The 19880-nt window shown below is 37.0% G+C and overlaps 1 protein-coding gene across 1 annotated transcript; it reads right to left on the bottom strand.

Annotated features, from left to right (window-relative positions):
• Nucleotides 1–190: 190 nt before the first annotated feature.
• Nucleotides 191–19281, bottom strand: LOC129761829 (acyl-CoA Delta-9 desaturase-like). Its single transcript, XM_055759617.1, has 4 exons — nucleotides 18575–19281; nucleotides 702–1224; nucleotides 415–638; nucleotides 191–351 (listed from the first exon to the last, which is right to left on the bottom strand). The coding sequence occupies exons 1-4, from the start codon at nucleotides 18960–18962 to the stop codon at nucleotides 287–289; spliced, it is 1200 nt and encodes a 399-aa protein (XP_055615592.1). The 5' UTR covers nucleotides 18963–19281; the 3' UTR covers nucleotides 191–286.
• Between the last annotated feature and the right edge of the window lie 599 nt (nucleotides 19282–19880).

Raw genomic sequence — 19880 nt, 5'->3', positions numbered from 1 at the left:
CTGTCGATCGTCGTTTCTTTTGTGCTGGCAATTTTCGTAATATGAGCAAGTTGCGTAATGTGTGCGTTGTTTTTCGCTTGTCTACAAACTATTTTTTTCGGTGACGACGCAAAGGTGTTCGGATATTTTGAACGAAGGAAACCATCTTGCATTTGTTTGACTAGGTCTAATGTTTCCACTTTCCTGATTTTGTTCTTTTTTCACTTTCACATGAATTAAATTGACTTACATATCTATTTACGAGCTATAATGGTTTTCGACTAATGTAATCTTCCTGCTGGATGCTTCAGGATTCTGGTTCCGGAACCTCTTTTAGGTGAGCAATTGGGGTGGTTATGTGTGTTCCGTCACCTGTTGGGAAACATTGGTAATCGTCATGTCATCGAGAAAGGAATTGTAATCTCAACAACTTACCATATTTTTGTATCGTTCGTCTGACCAGATCCTTCGAGGGTTCCTTCATATCGTACGCCCAACCAATCAGGGAGAACATATCCAGGAAGAAAGTTGTAAAGTTGACGGAGTATTTACCAAGTTCGGCCGCTTTGTAATCCCAGGGGAATACATGGTGGTAATTGTGCCATCCTTCACCCATGGCGATCATGGACACCCACTTATTTTCGGCCGGTTGAATTCGCCTGCAAGGATTGGAATAACATTAGGATCAAGTCCGAGCATATCGAGCTCGCCACTAAGCTTACTTGTCGTATGGTCTGTGACCATAAATATGTGCAGCGCTGTTCACCAGCCAGGCGGCGTTCAGCGTCAACACGTTTCGCAGCAGACAATTCGCAAGGAATGACAGAACAAAACCCTCACCAAAGAAATACCACGGGATAATTGATGGGAGAATATAGGTAAAGATTGTTTTCAGCAGTGCGAAGTGCTTCTGGTGGAACCTGACCACCGGATCAGCCATCACGTCGGACATATCGATCGTTCGACCCTTCTTGATACACTCCGGATGCTTCCTCAGCAGCAGCCAGCCAACGTGGGCAAAGAAGAACCCCCGGTTCGAGTCGTGTGGGTCGGCTTCGGTTTCGGAGTACTTGTGGTGGATGCGATGATCCCGGACCCAGTCGTACAAGCTGTTTTGGCCGGACGCACAGAAGCAGCACATCAGAATGATTCGCAGCGGCAGGTTGGCTTTGTACGCTCTGTGAGTCCACAGGCGGTGGGCGCCTCCGGTTACGCCGAACCCTGCGACGCCTCCGACAAATATACCTGCAAGGAAGAAGCAACCCCATTAATGACTCGAATAACATCAGAGCTCGATAATTTCAATGTCATAGAACTCATTATAAATCCTAATCCGTTATGCGAAAACGACAGCTGGTTCCGAATCCCCTCGATAAATCTCAATATTTACCGTGATGGCTATTGGCAGTTCACATGTGAAATATTGGTATTCTCCAAATATTCGTCCACAGTCTTGGTTTTGTTTGTCAAGAGGAACCAGTTTTCGTTTTTGTTGGCACTGAAGCGTGAATTTTAATTCAGTTCAGATTAACATTTTCTCAATGCCTTTTGATGCAAGCGGAAAATTATTCACCGTTGTTTCGGTTTCAGAATTGCTGTGGATACTTTCATATTTTATGTTTTTCAGTTATAAACATTTCATCAAAATATCAGCTTCACAACAGATGTTAGTATTAAATTGTGAGATCAAACATCCGTTGCGAATATTCGTTGGTTCGAAAGTGGACTTTGTAACATTAACAGTGCGAGCCGTAGTTTGGCATTGGATGACAAAAGTTCGTCATTTTGGCTATGATATTTTCATCCAATGTATTTCAGATTTTGTGTGAGGTTATTTATTAGTTTGACAATAGTTTGGAAATTATTTTCGTACGATTCCTAGACATAAAAAAAGGAACATTGTGAGGCGGATCAAAATGAGGACGTTTGCCAGTGTTTACACTCAGCGCCATTTGACGTTTAACGTTTATTTAGAAAACAGCTGACCCGGCGAACTTCGTCCCACCCAAGATCGATTTTTGATATCAATACTTTCAAATATTCACGTCTTCTTACCAAGCCAATGTTCATTGGTCGAATCGCAGAACTCTGCATTGATTGATTACACTTAAACGCTTTATAATTTCCTTTTACTATGAATTGCCTAACACTTCTACCAAAACTCATCATTATTTAAATAATACAGTAACGTATCGATTATTCTTAGATGGCACTAGCGTTCCAGCTGAACTTATGCCTTCTCAACTTAGCGTCATTTTTTATAAGTAGTACTTGGTTGAGATTTCCATGCCGAACAACACGCCTTGAATGTATTCTGAAGTGGCAAACTCTGATAGTGTTTTAATGAAAAATCTGATTTTATCCACCAACATGTATGCTTTTGACAATATTTTTCGCATAATGTATCAACAAATATTTAATACATTAAAACATTACATTATTTATATAACAAGTAATATTACAAATCATAATACAATATAACACAACGTGTCGGAGCTATTGTTGCAGAGCTTTTCTTATAGCAATACCTCGTATTTTCCTTAAACATCATTATATGAACTAAAAAAATGATTCGCATCAGTATAATGTTTGACTTTGACTCGTTTTGTGTTATTTTCTTCCTTTGATGTTGATAGATCACATATTTCAGAATTGATAGTTCAGATAGATAGTTCCGATTGATAGTATTTTCATCCTTTTCTGATTGCCTAATTCTCTGTATTAATAACATGTGATACTGGGACATTTTATTTTAACTTCGAGCTCTAGTATACAGCATCAAATAACTGTTTTGCACCACATCTATTCGTTTTCAATATTTGATGATTATGGTTAACAAAACTTACTGCTAAGACTCACATAGGAAAGATACTACATATTTTTGTTTTTTTTCGTCAGTGCCCTGTTCATTGTTTCTGAACATAGCATAATTGTTATTTTTAAGATTTCATCATTAGATTAGTTCCCTTTTTCATTGATTGTGACGTAGCTTTTATCATCCTGTTGTCAGAGAAAATTTCATCCTCATAATGGTTAATAATTTTAAAACGGCTTTAGGTTGTAGTTCTATTTTTGGCTGTTTTGGGCGCACTTTCGGAACAAACTGATTTTGAAACCATCCACAAAGTAGTTGCCGGTTCATCCAGGCCTTATGAGCTGTCCACATACCACGTGGACAACTTTAAGGGGGGGGGGACGGTGTTGTGGTGGGGGGGGGGTTGTAGGTAGTATCAAAATGTCCACGCTTGTCCACGGAGAGAGGAGAGGGAGTATAGACTATGTCCACGTGGACACTAAGAATAAATATTTTTTCAAATATAATAACCGATACACACTGAATTAAATAAAAAATGTTCCGTATTCAAGAATTTCAAAACTCCGCCCAACCTGAGTATTTCGTAATTATCAATAAACTGTTTGAGTTGAGCGCAGATATTTACTGAGAGTGCTTCATATATATTTACTAAATCATTGGACTTCTAAAATGAAATCTACTGAAATCCATATTCTGAAAATGGATGAACCCGTGGCCGAGTGGTTAGCGTCTCACATTATCATGCCGGGTGTTCGGGTTCGATTCCCGTTCTGGCCGGGGGATTTTTCATCAAAGAAATTTCCTTCGACTTGCACTGTGGTCACGCGTATTCTAGAGCTTGCCCCGCAAGGCGTGTTATTTGGCTTAAGAAATTCACAGGGAACCACAGGGAACGTTAATGCCATTCAAGAAGAAGAAGATATTCTGAAAATAACTCACGTAAACTGTGAACAACTGAGCTATTTCCTATGATCCTATGACTTTTATAGTTACGGGCTATACATAGACGTTCATAGCCAAAAACTGTAAAAATTAAACATTTCCATAAAAATTGAATTTTCATGATATTACGCATATGGTTTATTCATCAAATATAATTTTCTATAGATTTTTCCTAACTCGAGAACAGTTAGTTTTAGAATGAAAATGTCTGTATAGTTTTTCATGCAAAATTACGTGTAAAACCATTTTTGACGTAGGACTACGTCTTTCATTTCTATACCGGGGTGTAAAATCAAAGTTTCGAAAACGAAAGCGTTACGCCGGAGACCGAGATTTTGAGTGTTAATAGCTCCTAAACAACTGAACGAAATGGTATGATAAACACTTCATTCGAAAGATAAAATGTCTACGCGTTATATACTTGTTACTTTTTGATCCAAAAACTTGTTTCAATAGTCTTAAAATTGCTTTCAAAACAGGCTATTGAAATCACCAATCGGTATATAAGCGAGCGGCGCTCGGAAATCCACTCAGTTCTAATTGAACAGCGATTGGAGCATGTTGTCGCTGTTGCGGTGAAGCTCTTTATGCTGTTGCGGTGAAGCTTAACCACTGGTGGGCTTCCAGTATCGAGGAAAATGTGGAAATATCTAATCGTTACTGAAAATAATCTGCCAGTTCCTTTGGGAATTTTCAAAATATATTCATGTGAAAGAGTTTAATTGAATGTTTTCTATCCATGTAACACTGTGACCAAATACATTTGGTTTTGTGGTTTTTCAATCAATCGCAATTAACAGGATAGCTTCAGAAGATTATTCTTCCCCATCAGTAGGATATTTCCGTATCCAATATTGTATGCGCCCGCAATCGATTATTGCTCAGTCGCCGAAAGTTCCGAGCTCAGAGAGTTCATTCCCCTCTAGTTTGCCTTCCAAATTGCCATCGTAAACCACACCTTCTCTCGATTCAATCACACACAAAAAGCATACTTAAGCGATATTCTGGTGGTGAGACACATTCATTTTTCGTGAGGACATCGACAAGACAACATCATTGCCTAACGTGCTGGAGGAGGTGGACGGCGAAGGATCGACACATACACGCGCAGAATTCTTTCCGTTTGGATGCCATTCAGCATCGAGAAAGTTCCGGAAAGATCTAATCATTGCTGGGAAATAATCAGCCAGTTCCTCTGGGAATTTAAAAATACATTCATGCGAAAGAGTTTATTTGAATGTTTTCTATTCATGTAACACTGTGACCAAATATTTTTCAATCAAGTACTATTAACAGGTGGTTATCGAGTTAGTATTAACCACTGGTGGGCTTCCAGTATTGAGGAAAATGTGGAAATATCTAATCGTTACTGAAAATAATCTGCCAGTTCCTCTGGGAATTTAAAATTGCATTCATGTGAAAAAGTTTATTTTAATGTTTTCTATCCATAAAATATCCATATAATACATTTGGGTTTGTGATTTGTCAATCAAGTACAGTTAGCAGGTTAGCTTCTGAAGATTATTCTTCAGAACAAGGTTTTTCGTATCCTATATTGGATGCATAAAACCTTGTGCCTCCAACGTAACGCTCTCGTTTTCGAAGTCTCCCAAATATTCATTTATTCATTCATTCAGAATGGATTTAGATTCAACTTCAAACAAATGATCTCTAAATCAACGATAGTCCTACGTCACCCTTGCGGTTATACCATAGATATAACCCACTTCCTGTTTTTTGTATTACTTTTCTCGAAAAGTAACAACTTTTCAAAGTATTTGAATTTTTCATTTTCATTCAATTTCTAGGATTTAATATTTACATTTGCGAAAGATGATCCATGCACCACTAGTCGTCATAATTCCCTATGGTCATCTTATCTCTCCACGCTAATAATTTTTTGTTTACGTCGAGTACCGTTATCTATTATCCATAGAAACTGCGTATTAATTCATGATCAAACTCACTAGACATTACAATTCATACAAAAGTAGTGTAAATTATTGCATGCGGTTGGATAAAGTATTCAGTATGATACCTCGCTGTGGTGGTTGACAGCAGACATACGACCGCAAAAGGTAAATGAATTGCAGAATGGTCGATAAGGATTTGAAAAATAGTAAAAGTATTTTGATACGCTTTCAATACCCTTTGAAAATTTTCCGAAATATGGCGGAAAAGGTTTCGTATTGCGCTACAGACTAAAGGTGAATCGGAAATTCAGAGATGAATCGGCATTTGCTGTGATCGATCATATTCCGGAATGGGCAAAGATCTGCACTCAACAAAAAAAAGGACCAGAATGCAACATCGAAAATTTTGAGTGAGTTTTGGAACACTGTAACTGTCATAAAACGATGCATTTGTCAAAGCAATAAATGGGTCTTGTATAGAACATTTCAAAACTGTCCATCGATTTGCTGTGCGATCTTTTTGTCATTAAATATTCATAAGCCAAAATGAAAGGTTGATTTTTCGTTAGATCGAGAATATCTCTGCGAAAAAAATTATACTGGAATTTCATTTGAATCGAATGAAAGCGAATCAAAGAGCACAAGATCAATCTTTGAAGTTGTGTAGTTTATATTCAGATGCGGATTGTTCCTCACCTGGTCAACTGTACATTACGAGTTTCCGTGTTGGCAAACTAGATAGCCTGCATATCTTCTCTGATAATGGAAAAACAAAAAAAAAAATGTTTACTCACAAATATTTCAAAATTAAATGAAACATGTGCTTTGTTAGCTACTCATTTCTCTACCGTAAAACAACAATGACCCACAGCAAAGCTGGTACAGCAGGGTACAGCTAGTAAAAATTGAAATAAAATAAATTTAAAGGGAATTTAGGCGCAATTCAGTTATTTCCTTAGTTATTTTAATTAAAAAGAGAAAAATGTCCACGTGAATGAAGGGGGGTAGGGGTATGAAAATGTCCACGCTTGTCCACGAAGCGGGAGGGGGAAGTCTAAAATCGTGCTTTTTCTGTCCACGTGGTATGTGGACAGCCCCTTAGGAGATCCTCGACAGCACACTGAAAGTGTCGTATCTTTGGGGAATCGAATGCTCTTCGATTTTTCAATTATCATCAATGGTAGAAGAGTATCCGAAATATACAAAATTGGCATAAAAATTATCCAGTATTGTCAGTTATGATTTCCGCAACGCTTTTTATGTTCCAAATGAGCTAATGTAATGTTTTAATGTTTTGACAAATAAACCAGATTCGTCGCAATGACATACTTAATCAACAGTCAAATCTAAAATATCAGATCTTGAATCTATCCATTGCTAAAAAGTAGCTAGAAAGTCTTTTAAAAATTAAGGCATCACTGAACTTAAACGACGCAGGTACACCAAAATAAGGCGCGAACTTTTTTGGTGCAAGTGAATATCTTTAGAAGGAACGATTATGTTAAGTTCTCGTTGTTTGAGAAACAACATATACCGTTTCTAGCTGATTGTGACTGACTTCAAAGTGACATAAAGAACTTTTTATTATTCTAATGACCAAAGAAATTCTATCTTCAGCATATTTTCTATTTTCCAAATTTTGTCACTTTGTCGCGTAAATCTTGGCCTAGAAGTGGTCACTACCTATAGAATTTAAATAGTTTGATATTGTTGAAAAACAAGTCACAGCACTATAATTAGGAAAAAAATTACCACCGATTAATTCTATTCGGGCTCTGGAGATTTTTTATCACTCATCTTATCTTGTCTACTTGAAGATACACAGGAATAAATACAAATTTAAATCCACAAAAGGTACCACAAAAATGCATCACCGACTATCTTGAAATTTAACTTCTACAATTGACGAAATAAAATACTTCACTACTACCCCTTACACGGATCAATTTTGGGAAACGGCACATCTTATTTCACAAAATCGAAGAGAAAGTCGCTAAAAATAATCCATATTTATTGATTCTGAACCTATTAAAGTGAAATGAGGGACTTTCGAAAGCAATAGGTGGTATTCGTTCCCCGCAGCTTATGATAAACGCACAAAGTGTTTCATATTCACACAATCAAATGAGAAAATCTCAGCTAGCTCAATCAATCGTAACTCGTTGAGGCAAAGTTGTTTCTTATTATCTGAGCTACGAAACCCTTCATTCTGAGCAATATGCAATACGACAGGAAATGAAAACAGTAGGTCATTACTTCAAACATTCTAGCCAAGATCCTTGCGAATCAAATGTGCCAGCGAAACTCTCAACCGAATGAGCTGATGCTTTTTCAGAGAGAGACTCATCTAGGAGAAATTTTTAGTTTTTGGCCAGTCTTATGAGCAGTCTCATATAAACAAAATGATGAAACAGATTCTGGTAGAGCCTGGTAGAATATATTGTTCGTTTTAATTACTTGCTCTCCAATAAACATGTTTTATTGCTTGATCGGTATAACTTGTTCGCCAAATCAATTTCGTTTTTTGTTGGTTAAAATGAACGGTCGAATTAGATGAGTTTATTTTTTCAACGAACACACGAGTTCTTGTATGGCAGTTTCAATCGATCGATGTCTTTTTGTATAATAATCATAAAAATATACAGAACAAAAATTTTCAGATCACCTTCGAAATTTGCCGTCTGCAAATGTGCGTTCTTCATGTTTACAAATCATATAATTTTGCTCTTGCTTGTTTAGCAAAATATTCTGTCAAATATATAACGGGAATTTGTGTTTTTAAAGAAAATGCTTTGTTTACCCACTCAATTTTTCTAAATTATCGCCTTCAAAATAGGTCTCTTCCGAAGCAATACACTTTTACCAACGAACAATCCAGTCATCGAACCACTTTTTATAGCTATGTTCCGGAATTGCGATTTTATATCTTTAATACTGTCAAGATAGGTCCTATGAAGCGGTAATTAGAGTTTCAAAAATAGGAAAAAGTCACACTCATTTATCGTCGGAAGTAATTAGGCGTTGGATGAATGTGAGATTATAATTTTATCGTTCATGAATGTCCGCAGCCACATGTTTGCGATGAATTTTTTGAAGAAAAATGAGCTCTTTTGGTACCAATTGTGCTGTGACTTCATTACGATTCTGAATTTCCACCGTGGAATTGAGATGTTAGTAAATTCACCATAGTTCGCCGGCGTCGGTGAACATGAACGCGAAAAGAGTGGTGAATATAGATGTCAAAATATTTTCACGTTCGAATGACCCAAGACATTCTTAATTCCGCCGTTAATAATTCATCAGTCCATGTATGAAACGCGAGAAAAATCTCTTTAAACTAAGAAACATTTTCTAGTTTAAAAACATATTTAACACAATTCATGTTGGAAAAAATGGATCATTCCAACATTTCACTACGATTCTGAATTTCAACCGGAGAATCGAGATGTTGGTAAATTCACCATAGTTCGCCGGCGTCGGTGAACATGAACGCGAAAAGAGTGGTGAATATAGATGTCAAAATATTTTCCCGTCTATTTTCATATATTGAGTCGCCCTTGAGTTTTCAGTGAAAATTGTATATTTTATTCGAATTACTTTATTGAAGCTCGATGTTTATTTACCTCATGTTTACTGGCGAACATTCAATAAGAACGTGAACGTGAATATGAATATTTCATTCACCACAATGATAGAGATTACACTATTGAGTTTGGGACCCAAATTATGGTCCCTAATTTAAAGACGCCACCAGACGTCGGCATCTTACTACTGTCATCGCTCATATGATTCACCGTAAAATGGTGGTACTATTTCAACACCTGTTCACGTTCACGTTCACGGGAGATCTAAACCAGACTAGAATTGTAAAAGGATATGTTAAGCAACTCTCGAGTTTTCAGTGGAAATTTCCATATACACTGGACAAAAAAATTAGAGGAACAGAGCGCGAATTCGGAAATTTTAAGTGATTTTTGACATGCTGTAACATCGTGAAAAATCAACGCATATCGATGGGATGCGCATAATTTTGAAGCTACAACTTTCAGGTATTAGAATATTCTACGTACATATTTTTATCTTGGTGTGTGTAAGTGTAGTGGGCAACAATATCGGGAAGAAATGAAAAATCGATTTTTCTTTGTTTTATCAAGAATATTCTGGACAATTTTTTGCTAACCAACTCAACAGTAAATCCAATTAACCTTATTAACTAGCTTTAATTTGGATCCAAGAACATTCCTGTAGGAACTTCCCATACAGAGATATTTCAGTTCGAATGAAAAATTTCCCCTTCGTGTTTGATGATGAATAATTCAATAAACAACCGAAATCGAAAAGCAGTTGTGAAACTCCAATTAATTCTGCACAAGGATAATTTGTTATTTTGACGAAAACAAAATTATTTAAATTTTTTGCATCGATTTCAAAAAAGTGCCAAAAACAGGATTTTAATAGTGCTTTAAAAAATCTACTGTAATTCTGCAAATATAGCAGTAATTTCTAATGTTTGCAGGCTAAAAAATTACGATGCGTATCCCATCGATATGCGTTGACTTTTCACGAAGTTACAGCATGTCAAAAATCACTTAAAATTTCCAACTTCGCACTCTGTTCCTCCAATTTTTGTTGTTGAGTGGATGCAATTTAATTCATTCGATCTCTGCACGGGTCGAAAAACTTCGTTGCTTCAGGTTGCTTCGTGAACAATTGTATGTTTTATCCGAATTACTTTATTGAAGCCCGATGTTTATTTACTTCACGTTCACTGGCGAATTTTTAATATGAACGTGGACGTTATTTGTTCGCTATATGGTCCACCGTGAAAGGCCAAGGACGGCCAAGGAAGATAAAAATTTTAATATTCTCGGGGAAATATGGCCCAGCTGTTTAGAATTGTAATATATTTGGTCCAGAATTCTAATATGTAATTCTACGTAAAATTATTTGAACACAAAAAAAAGCTTCAAGATAAACGATATTTTTCAAAACAACCCATCAACGGAAGTGAAACAGTGATACTAATCCTATTAGTGGGCTAAATTAAATTTAATTTAGACCGAATAATCCGAAACGTTGCTAAAGAATAATAGCTACTTCTCGGGCCCGTATCAACATGCTAATTGATTGCCCCAGTTCAGCACGATCTAAAGGTTATATGAAACTTAGTGGAACGCGTTCCCTAGATGATACAAAGTTTCAGATACTGAACATTTCAGGTGGTGAATGTTGTTCATGCGGTTTGTTGTTTGCGTGACACGTTTCTGCAATAAACGTCGTTGAAAAAAATTTATTGATGGGAACATTTGGAAACCAAGATGAAACATTAAACACCCAGTTTCGTCAGGTGGAATTGACTCCTACCAAGTGGTAGAAACAAATCTTCGACTTTCAAAACGGCATCATTCGATTTGGGCTCATCTGGGTGTATTAATTCTACATAACATTTTAGTTCCCACACCCAAAATTAATTTCAAGCACATATTTTGGCATCCCGATTTATAACATTAAATTAGCCTAAAAACAACAGAAAAAGATGCTTTTATTTGTTCATTTCACCCTTCAGCAAACGAAGAAGCATTTTTCTCTGCCGAAGAAGAAGTGTTTCTGCCAACGCTAGTTTGGATATAGATATTTCCAACGCACTTCATTGATGAAAAATTATAATGTTCTATAAAACGAAATGATAACATGTCACATATTAGAAAATGGATTTATCTAGACAGTGCTCCTCATTTTTGACGTAGGACTACGTCTTACATTAAGGGTGCCAAATCAGAAAACAGGTCACGTTTTTAAGAAATGAAGTTAACGTTAATAACTATTTTTGTTGCGAACGGATTTTAACGATTTGCATACCAATCGAATCGAAAACCTTCAAACGATATCAAACGATTAGTTTGATATGCTATACATTACAATCCCATTTCCCCATACATTTGTTCTGTTCATTTGTGTGCTTTCCCGAACAGAGCTGTCAATAACGGGCAACTTATGCAGCCGCTAGAATAGGAACAACGAAGGGGGATAGCGAAAAGAGAATATTTGCGAAGTAAACTCCACCCTTGCATAGTAAGTAAGCTGTCGCTAGCGTATAAGTATTGCATCTCCTCTGAGGAAAATTCTCAGAATCTTTTGCACCCGAAACATCAAAGGATGCTTATTCTGCTCGTTTTGTGTTCTATGTTTCCCCCCGAGCTGTGCCATGCCATCTAGCCATCACTTTTTGGCTTTGTGTGTGTTGTTTGTTTTCATTGCGCGAAACATAGAAATTGTTTATTTCCTGTACATGTGAATAACACATCTTCGATACTTTTAGTTGGCATTCGTATTCGCTCTCGTGCGCATCGGCTATGTTCTGATGCAACAAGCTCCTAGCTTTGTTGACAGTTTTGATCGAGAGTCGAGAAACAATTTTTCATATACGGTAATTCTCGCGATGTTTCATTTTTATCGCTGCAACTGTGTGCATCTGTTAGACGCGTGTTTGATGCTTGTTGAAAGGCGATGCACGGAAGATGCCTCTCGTTAAATACTCAGTGCGATGCGTGCATTGATATAAAGAAACAAATTGCGACATATGACCAATTAGTGTATTGTTCTCGCAAAGGCAAGAAAGAATCGTTGCTTCTAGAAATGATTATACAAAACCACGCAAGTCATTAAACCTTTTTAGGGTTTCTGCAACATTTACTAAAGCGTTAATAATATCCGAAATGATAAACCAACAAAATTAAAAAAAAAAAGATTGTGTAGTCCTACGTTCTAAGCGGTCGTATCTCGGATACAACCCCTCGAGTTTTTTTTTTCAACTGTAATTGTTTGGACCAGTCTAGGGCACTAAATTCAACAGCAGCGTTTTTTGTTGTTAGCGGCTTTAAATTAAAATATATTTTATTACTTTCTATTTCTTTTCAGTTTTCATATTTTAACCTTTATCCTTTCTTTATTTTATTTCAGGACAGCTCGTGATTCCGGTATTGCTATAAATTTTCTGATTTTGAATAAATGTTTAAAAACAAACGAACCCTTTCTTACTTCACGCTTCTACACTTCTACGACTACTACTTCTTTGTAACTCTTAAATTCTACGCCTCTACACAAATCTGTTCCAATTTAATTCTCATTCTAAGCTTTCCAATTCACTTCTATTTGATAGCAATCCAATTGATTTTGAGCCATTGCAATTTATGTTTTTGTTTACATATTTCTTACACACACACACACATTCTTCCACTAACGTTCAGTACCAACGACCTTCTCACAAGGTCGAACCCGTCGCAAGGTATTTATATGTTGTTCGAAGGTAGGCACAGTCATCATTTTGGACTTTAGTTGCTGTACAACTGAAGAACATTTTTTTTGTAGGACGCACAAATTATAGGTTTTTCAACTGTACGGTATAAAGTGCCCAGACCATAATACCGTACACATATTTACATCATTGTCAAACTTTGTCGACTTTACACGATAATTTTCATAGTCGTCTACTCAAACTCAAGTTCAAGCTTACACGATCATTCTCATTGTCATCCTGACGAGATAATGTAATAATTAATAATGAATTAGTGCCATTCAAGAAGAATGAATTATCGAGAAGGTTCATTTTACGGTGGCCTCCAAAAATCAAGTTATTGTATCAAGAAGAAGCCTGAGAGTTATAACAAAACACTCCAAGATTTTATTCAACCACTTCCCTTAATGTGGTCCCAGTAATGTGGGTACATCCTGTTCTTCTTTTTCTGTATACAGTATTTTATTTTTTTATTTATTATCTTTCTATTTCGAAAATATAATACTTAGAAAACTTCAGTTCATTTCGGAATCATCAAGGAATTTTTTGGCAGTATATATTCGGCTAAATTGACGTGAAGAGTTGTTGACAATGCATATAATATTACAATAACGATTGAGAGTTATGCAATGAAATCCGCTACTACTCACGTTGGAATTAAATTTTTAAATTATATCGATTTTGATCAATTCAATTTCAACAACTTCAATATGTTGTTTCTTCTAGATTGATCTTAATTAGTATTCGCTGTAACATTTATGGTGGTAGTAAATCGGCCTATCATTCGAGATCCGGTCACGTAATTTTCGTAGGAATACTAGAAAAACCTGTAATTTCATGTTGATTCCATATTTTACAGATTAAACTGGTTGCTAGAATGTTCAAACCGGTTCCATTAGGTTTCCCGGACCAGCATAACCAAATGGAAGATGTTACATTCTTCGTTATCTTGTTGCGGAGCTGATTTTGGTTGTTTTCTAGAATGAGTTAATAGTGTGGTAATACTATGTCATGTAAAATTTAAGGAAAAATGTAAATTTTGTCTGATACAATACGTCACATTTGTTTCAAACGCGTGAAACATTGATGGGAAATGCTGATAGAGCCAAACAAAACTCAAACCAAAATTTGCTCATGGGGTCGTGATCGATATGATCGTAGATATTTATCTAGGGATGAAGTAATAAAAAAACACCTGTAGAGTTTTGAAACACACCCTATCAAACGTAATCATCAATTGGCGCAATTAGTCATAACAGATGCTGAGATCGCAGCGCGCAGCGATACGGAAAACCGAAACAACTGTCGAAGCATGATGATCGATTTCGATTCGGCGCTTTTGTAATCACCATCGGAAAGACAAGGTCTTCCGTGCGTGACGCATTTCATTGATTGCGTTTGAATTTTTTAAAAAGTTTATCTCAGTCACATCTGATCAGCTGCGACTGGATTCCGAAGCCCTTGAAAGACAGGCAAAACCAAAACTGGTCGATCATAATGGGCCATAAAATCGGCATTGATTTTCCCTGCACAACGGGTACAAAATTTAGAGTTCCGATTAATTTTCAAGGCTTCGCCGATGATGAAACCGGAATGTTACATCTTAGGGATAAAAATAAAAAACGACATAATGCAAATGGAACGTGATCTGCCAGACGCCGAAGGGTCAGTTATGAATGAAGGTTAAAACCATTTCACGAATTTGCACAAGAAATCGCCTGAACAACAAAAATTTTGGGCGTCCTCGAATGGAAATGCGTTCGGGAAGCCCTCAGGCATTGACAACATTGAGTCCATTATTTCTGCGCAAATATCCGAAAATAAAAGTTGAAATGTCTTAATTGATCTTGAAATATAGATTTATGGCACAGGCCTCTGCTGGTACAAACTAGGTCTACCTGAAATTAAATTGAGAGTTATAAAGTGTTACAAGTTTCGCTCGCCGAAGTCACGTGTTGTGTTGTAAAATATCTGAAAAGAAGCTGTTGGTCAGATAAGTGCCTAATTCGGATCGGAAGAGAACGTTTAAAACTCTAACGAATTCGAGTGATGCTTTCCTTGGATTTTTTTCTGAGACAGATTTATTTACACAATTAATAGACAATATAAACTAGGAAGTATATTGGGTTTTTGGTTTGTCCAGTCGAAAATATGATCTTGGTTTGTCCACTTTTTTGAATGCTCTAGGCCAGCACCTGTGTCAAATGTTTCCAAACATATAAATTAAATTAGCGCTTAGCGCTGCAGTTTGTTTATGTTGTCCTTCACGCGTAGCAGGAATAAAGTTTTTCTGTGTTGAATGTTCACCTTTAAAACACCCAAGAAAAAACAATATTCTGAAGAACGCTTAAATTATGAATGGATCAATACGATGACAGTAAAGCGAACAGCAATGAGAAATGCAAAATCTTCTTGAAAACTTTTTTTTTCATTGAAATTTTTTTTATTTTTTTCATTAAAAAATGATGATTTCTAAAACTGGACAAACCAAACCAAGTCTCGATTTTTTCCTACACCAGGGTTTTTTAAATGGTGCTCCGCGGGAAGTTTATGCTCAGTGAAGTTATAGCTAATGCTTCCACTTGAAAGCCCACCTTGAGAAAAAAAAACATTATTTAATTCAACTTCACTGGGCACATAGGGATTTATCTTGTTCACTCTGGGTCAAATGTCGTAAAACTGCGATGCGCTACCGAAATAGAGTTGTTCCCAGTTGATTAACGTCAATGCAAATAGGATTTATTTTATTGATTGAAAAATGTAGGTGCTCCGTAAAATATTTTTGCTATAGAAAGTGCTCTGCCATAAAAAAATCTGAAAACCCCTGTCCCACATAATTACCAGGCTGGAATTATGCGCAGCTTTGTTATCCACGTAGATTCATAAGAAGGATAATTGAGCACTATGAATTTTAAAAACAATTCAACCTTGAATATTACCAAAATTATAACACCGTTCTTTAAACTAATTACAATGAATGTTTCCTAGAGATGATCTACAAATTTGGGGTATAATCGGAAGGATTGGGTCAAAAATAGGCTGACCAAACGTACCGTTTTGAACGGGACAGTACCGTTTTTTGGAACATTTTGGATTGTCCCGTCTTTTTATCAATTTTTACCGTATTTTGAGTATAAAGAAAAAATATTTGCAAGGTGTTTTATCAATCGCTATAATAATTTGGTCGGGTTCACATCATGGCTTCATCATACCCGTCTTTTTTGAAAACAATCAGTGGTTGCGAAACAAAGAGACTTCAGTGGACATTTTTTCAAAAAACATTTTGAACAAGCAGAATTTTCGGTATTGGGTGGCTAGCAATTTACACTCTCAAAAGGTTACATTATACAGATTTTGAACCGTTTAAACATTCAAGACTAATTTAGCATGTGGATCGATTTCGCTTTTGGATTTTGTGTCTACACCCAAAATTATTTTTTAGCACATGTTTTGGCATCCCGATTTATAAATTAAATAAGTCTAAAAATAACAGAAAATGCGTATAATATATTTGCTATATAAGAAAAATATGAGCGAGCGAAACAAGAGAAACATTGCAAATGAGCACGCATTAAAGCTTGTCGCATACTTTGCCACATACCCGGCCCATACCGAGAAAGATATTAATTCACGTTTATGCTCTCCTTTTTTATTCTTAGAAAACACTTTCCAACTACATTTTATAATGAGGTGTAATATTATCACATATTTATGGAACAGCACCAATGGCTATGTGGATAACGTGGTCGTGTAGAACAGTCTTGTATTTCAGCCGGCCTTGGTTCGATCCCGGTTGTCATCGTTTGGAATTTTTTTTCGGGTAGATTCCCAAAGTGATAAAAAAAAGAAAGAGATGTCTGCTCCCATGCATAGGAACATTTTAAAGCTTTTGGAATAGATGCTTTTTTTCTGCCGAAGATGAAATGATTTCTGCCAATGCTAGTTTGGGTGTAGCAAAACCAATAAATTGTAAACGGACGAGGATAATTTGCAATACGGTCTTAAAACTATGGAAAAATTTCACGATACTGCGTTGGAGTACATTGTTGATCCCGCCACGACCCGTCATTGATTGATCATTTATTGCTCCCTAAAACCTCCATATACCAAATTTGGTTCAATTTGCTTAATTAGTTCTCGAGTTATGCAACCTTCTCTCCTTTAGAAAGGGGGAGGAGTGTCGAACCACCATAGAAACATTTATTACCCCCTAAAACCTCCGTAAACCAAATTTGGTTCCATTTGCTTGATTAATTCTCGAGTTATGCAGAGCTTTCCGGAAGTTTTTTTTACAAGGAATTCGTAAAGCTTACTGATTATATTTTGTGTTTGCCTGGGTGTACCGATCTGATGGAAGGTTTTTTCTCAATGATCAATATTCGGACACAATATTGTTGCAACCTATTGTTAGCGTTAACGCTATTTTAAATTCCAAACAGAATTTTAATCTGGAATGTAACAAATCATATGATAAAATTTTCAAAAACCCCAAAAACCATAACCTCCTTAACAGTCTTTTCAACATCTAAACATTCTTCCGTTATGGAGAAAAAGCAGGCACATTTAAGAATGTTTCTTTGATTAATTTGTTGTCGGTTTTGTTCACTCCATAAAATTCTTCAAAAATATGACTTTTACATTTTTTTTTGCTTACGTGTTCCGTTTTCAATCTTGAGGTATTCGGTCAGCCTAATCAAAAGTTACAAAATTACACAGTAGCTTTTACTTTCCATACCTTGAAACCTCTCTTCACCTATTGCGTGGTATGACATAATCTGGTGTTTACTCTGTTTACGCATTAGTGATTGCCTTTTTTTCTTCCTCTTCTAGAATTAAACACCCGACCGACCATTTTCTACAGAGGACAAATGCTTAATTATTCCAGAGTTATGTTTTTTGTTGCCACAAATGATTCACAAACACCTTGGAAACGAAGCGTTTCGTTTTGAGACAATGACAGCTAATTAGCAGCCGGTTGGTTGCTCCCAAATTCAGTGTATTCCGTCGGTTCACTTCCGATGACGCCGCAGGCTCTGTGCTAACAATCATGCATCATGTATGAGTATAAGTTGCTGGTGAACTCAACTATGGTTACCAGTTTAGTATGGTAGCTTTAGGTCGGTTAAATTTTCTGGTAAAAGTTGGATCCTTCAGATTGCCATTGGCCATGAGATTTCTATATTATCATTGTTAATAATGTTTTTTTAGAATAGTTCTACGAAACTCAGATATTGAAGGTAGAATGTGAACTTGAACAACACATTATTGTTGAAAATCCAATAATCAAGTATTAATTTAAGAATAAAATGGAAAAATAGTACGTTGAAGCTTTTTTCAACAAACCTCTCCATGGAACTCCTTAGCATACATATTCACATGTTCAGAAAATTCACAAATGCCAAAAGAACCAGTGATTTACATACAAATATGGACCTGCTCCCAGGTTCTTTCTTTATTCTTTTGGTGATGAAAAACTCGACAGCATCGAAACCAAGAAATAAGCTGTCTGAATCCAGAATCACCCGCTTCTGGATGACATTTCGAGATATATGCTCCCCACTTCCACTTGCATGAAACCCATCTCGATCCCACACACCACTCCCACTATGCACATAAAAAAATTGAACTCACCCCACAGCCAGGTGATAAGGCTCGAGTCCCACACATAGACGAAGAACAGGGCCGCGGTTGTGAAGTGCAGTCCCCCAAGCAAGGCCACATTCTTCCACTTGATCTCGTTGTTGAACTTCAGGCCGATACTCTTCTCGAGCCACTCCTGGAGCCACCTCCCGAGGGCGGACTGCTCCCACTTGTGGTAGTGATCCATGTAGTCCTTCAGCTCCTTCTCACTAACCGTCATGTCGTCCTTCATCGCGACGTCGTTATTGTTGTTGCTATCGAATTTATCCATTTTCGCTAGCTTCGGGGAATCCATTGCGGGGTGCTTCGCCGTGTCACTACTTGTGCCCGTCATTTTAGGCTGTACTGCCACACGGAGATATTCGGCTAACTTTTTCATCTAACCAAGAGAACACTATAAAAAACACTCGCTCGCTAAGTCCGTCCAGATTCACGTCCGATCACTGCTCTTCCCAGGCCCAAACTGCCAAACTTCAGCTGTTGCGAATCGCTTTAATTAATGCTAGACAACTTTTTGTGGGACACCCGAAATCCGGTTAGAAAATCAGTTTTTTTCTGCCTCCACCGAACGATATTCAATAGGTTTTCAATCGAGAAATCTCCGAGGATCTTAGGGCCAGCGTGACGATCCACGCGTGAAAAATGCTATACTCCACTCAAGGAGTTCAGGTTCAACTAGATTTCGGTCGTCTGTCGTCACCGAAATCTGGCCACGAATAAAACACTGTGCGGCCGAGGAAAGGGGCTATAAACATAAGGTTTGTGCAGAGTTTGGGTACCCTCTTTCGGGTGACTCAAATTTTTTGGTGGTAGGTTCATTGTTCCGTTGAGGTTTTCGTGAGTGCCACACGCACGAGAGGAGGGAGATATATTTGTTCGTTTCGGCGCACAGCTTTCGGCTGTCGAGAAAAATGAAAGGAACGACTAAATACTCATTTTTCGAGACGTTGGCACATCAGATGTGGAAACCAGACTAAGTAAATCATGATGGCGTTCCTCGGTGAGGCGACATTGAGGCTGGCAGTCTTCGGTTGTTATATTACGTCCATCAAAGAGGAAAACTTTATTGGTGAGCTTTATCATGAGATAAGCTTTGTGCTTTGAAATATTTTCCCCAACTTTCCGCATGAAATTGAAACAAACAAAACTAGTTTGATGATATTGCAACGTGAAATAATCTTTGTTGTCAAAAAAAAACTATAAGGAAATAGCCGTTCATAAAAGGATTCTCTCCGTTTCGGGCAGTTATTCCTCTTGCAATCTGCATATGCAAATGGTATCTCTATGTTTTGAGGTA

Source organism: Toxorhynchites rutilus, chromosome 1 (assembly GCF_029784135.1).
Source record: "Toxorhynchites rutilus septentrionalis strain SRP chromosome 1, ASM2978413v1, whole genome shotgun sequence".
NCBI lineage: Eukaryota > Metazoa > Arthropoda > Insecta > Diptera > Culicidae > Toxorhynchites > Toxorhynchites rutilus.
Note: the sequence above shows the minus strand (reverse complement) of the source record. Positions and strands in the feature narration are given on the sequence as shown.

Coding starts and splice junctions, on each gene's coding strand:
- LOC129761829 (XM_055759617.1), bottom strand. CDS start 18,962: ATGAAAAAGTTAGCCGAATATCTCCGTGTGGCAGTACAGCCTAAAATG. Junction 1,225..18,574: donor CCTTATCACCTGGCTGTGGG/GTGAGTTCAATT, acceptor TCTTCCTTGCAG/GTATATTTGTCGGAGGCGTC. Junction 352..414: donor ACGAACGATACAAAAATATG/GTAAGTTGTTGA, acceptor GTTTCCCAACAG/GTGACGGAACACACATAACC.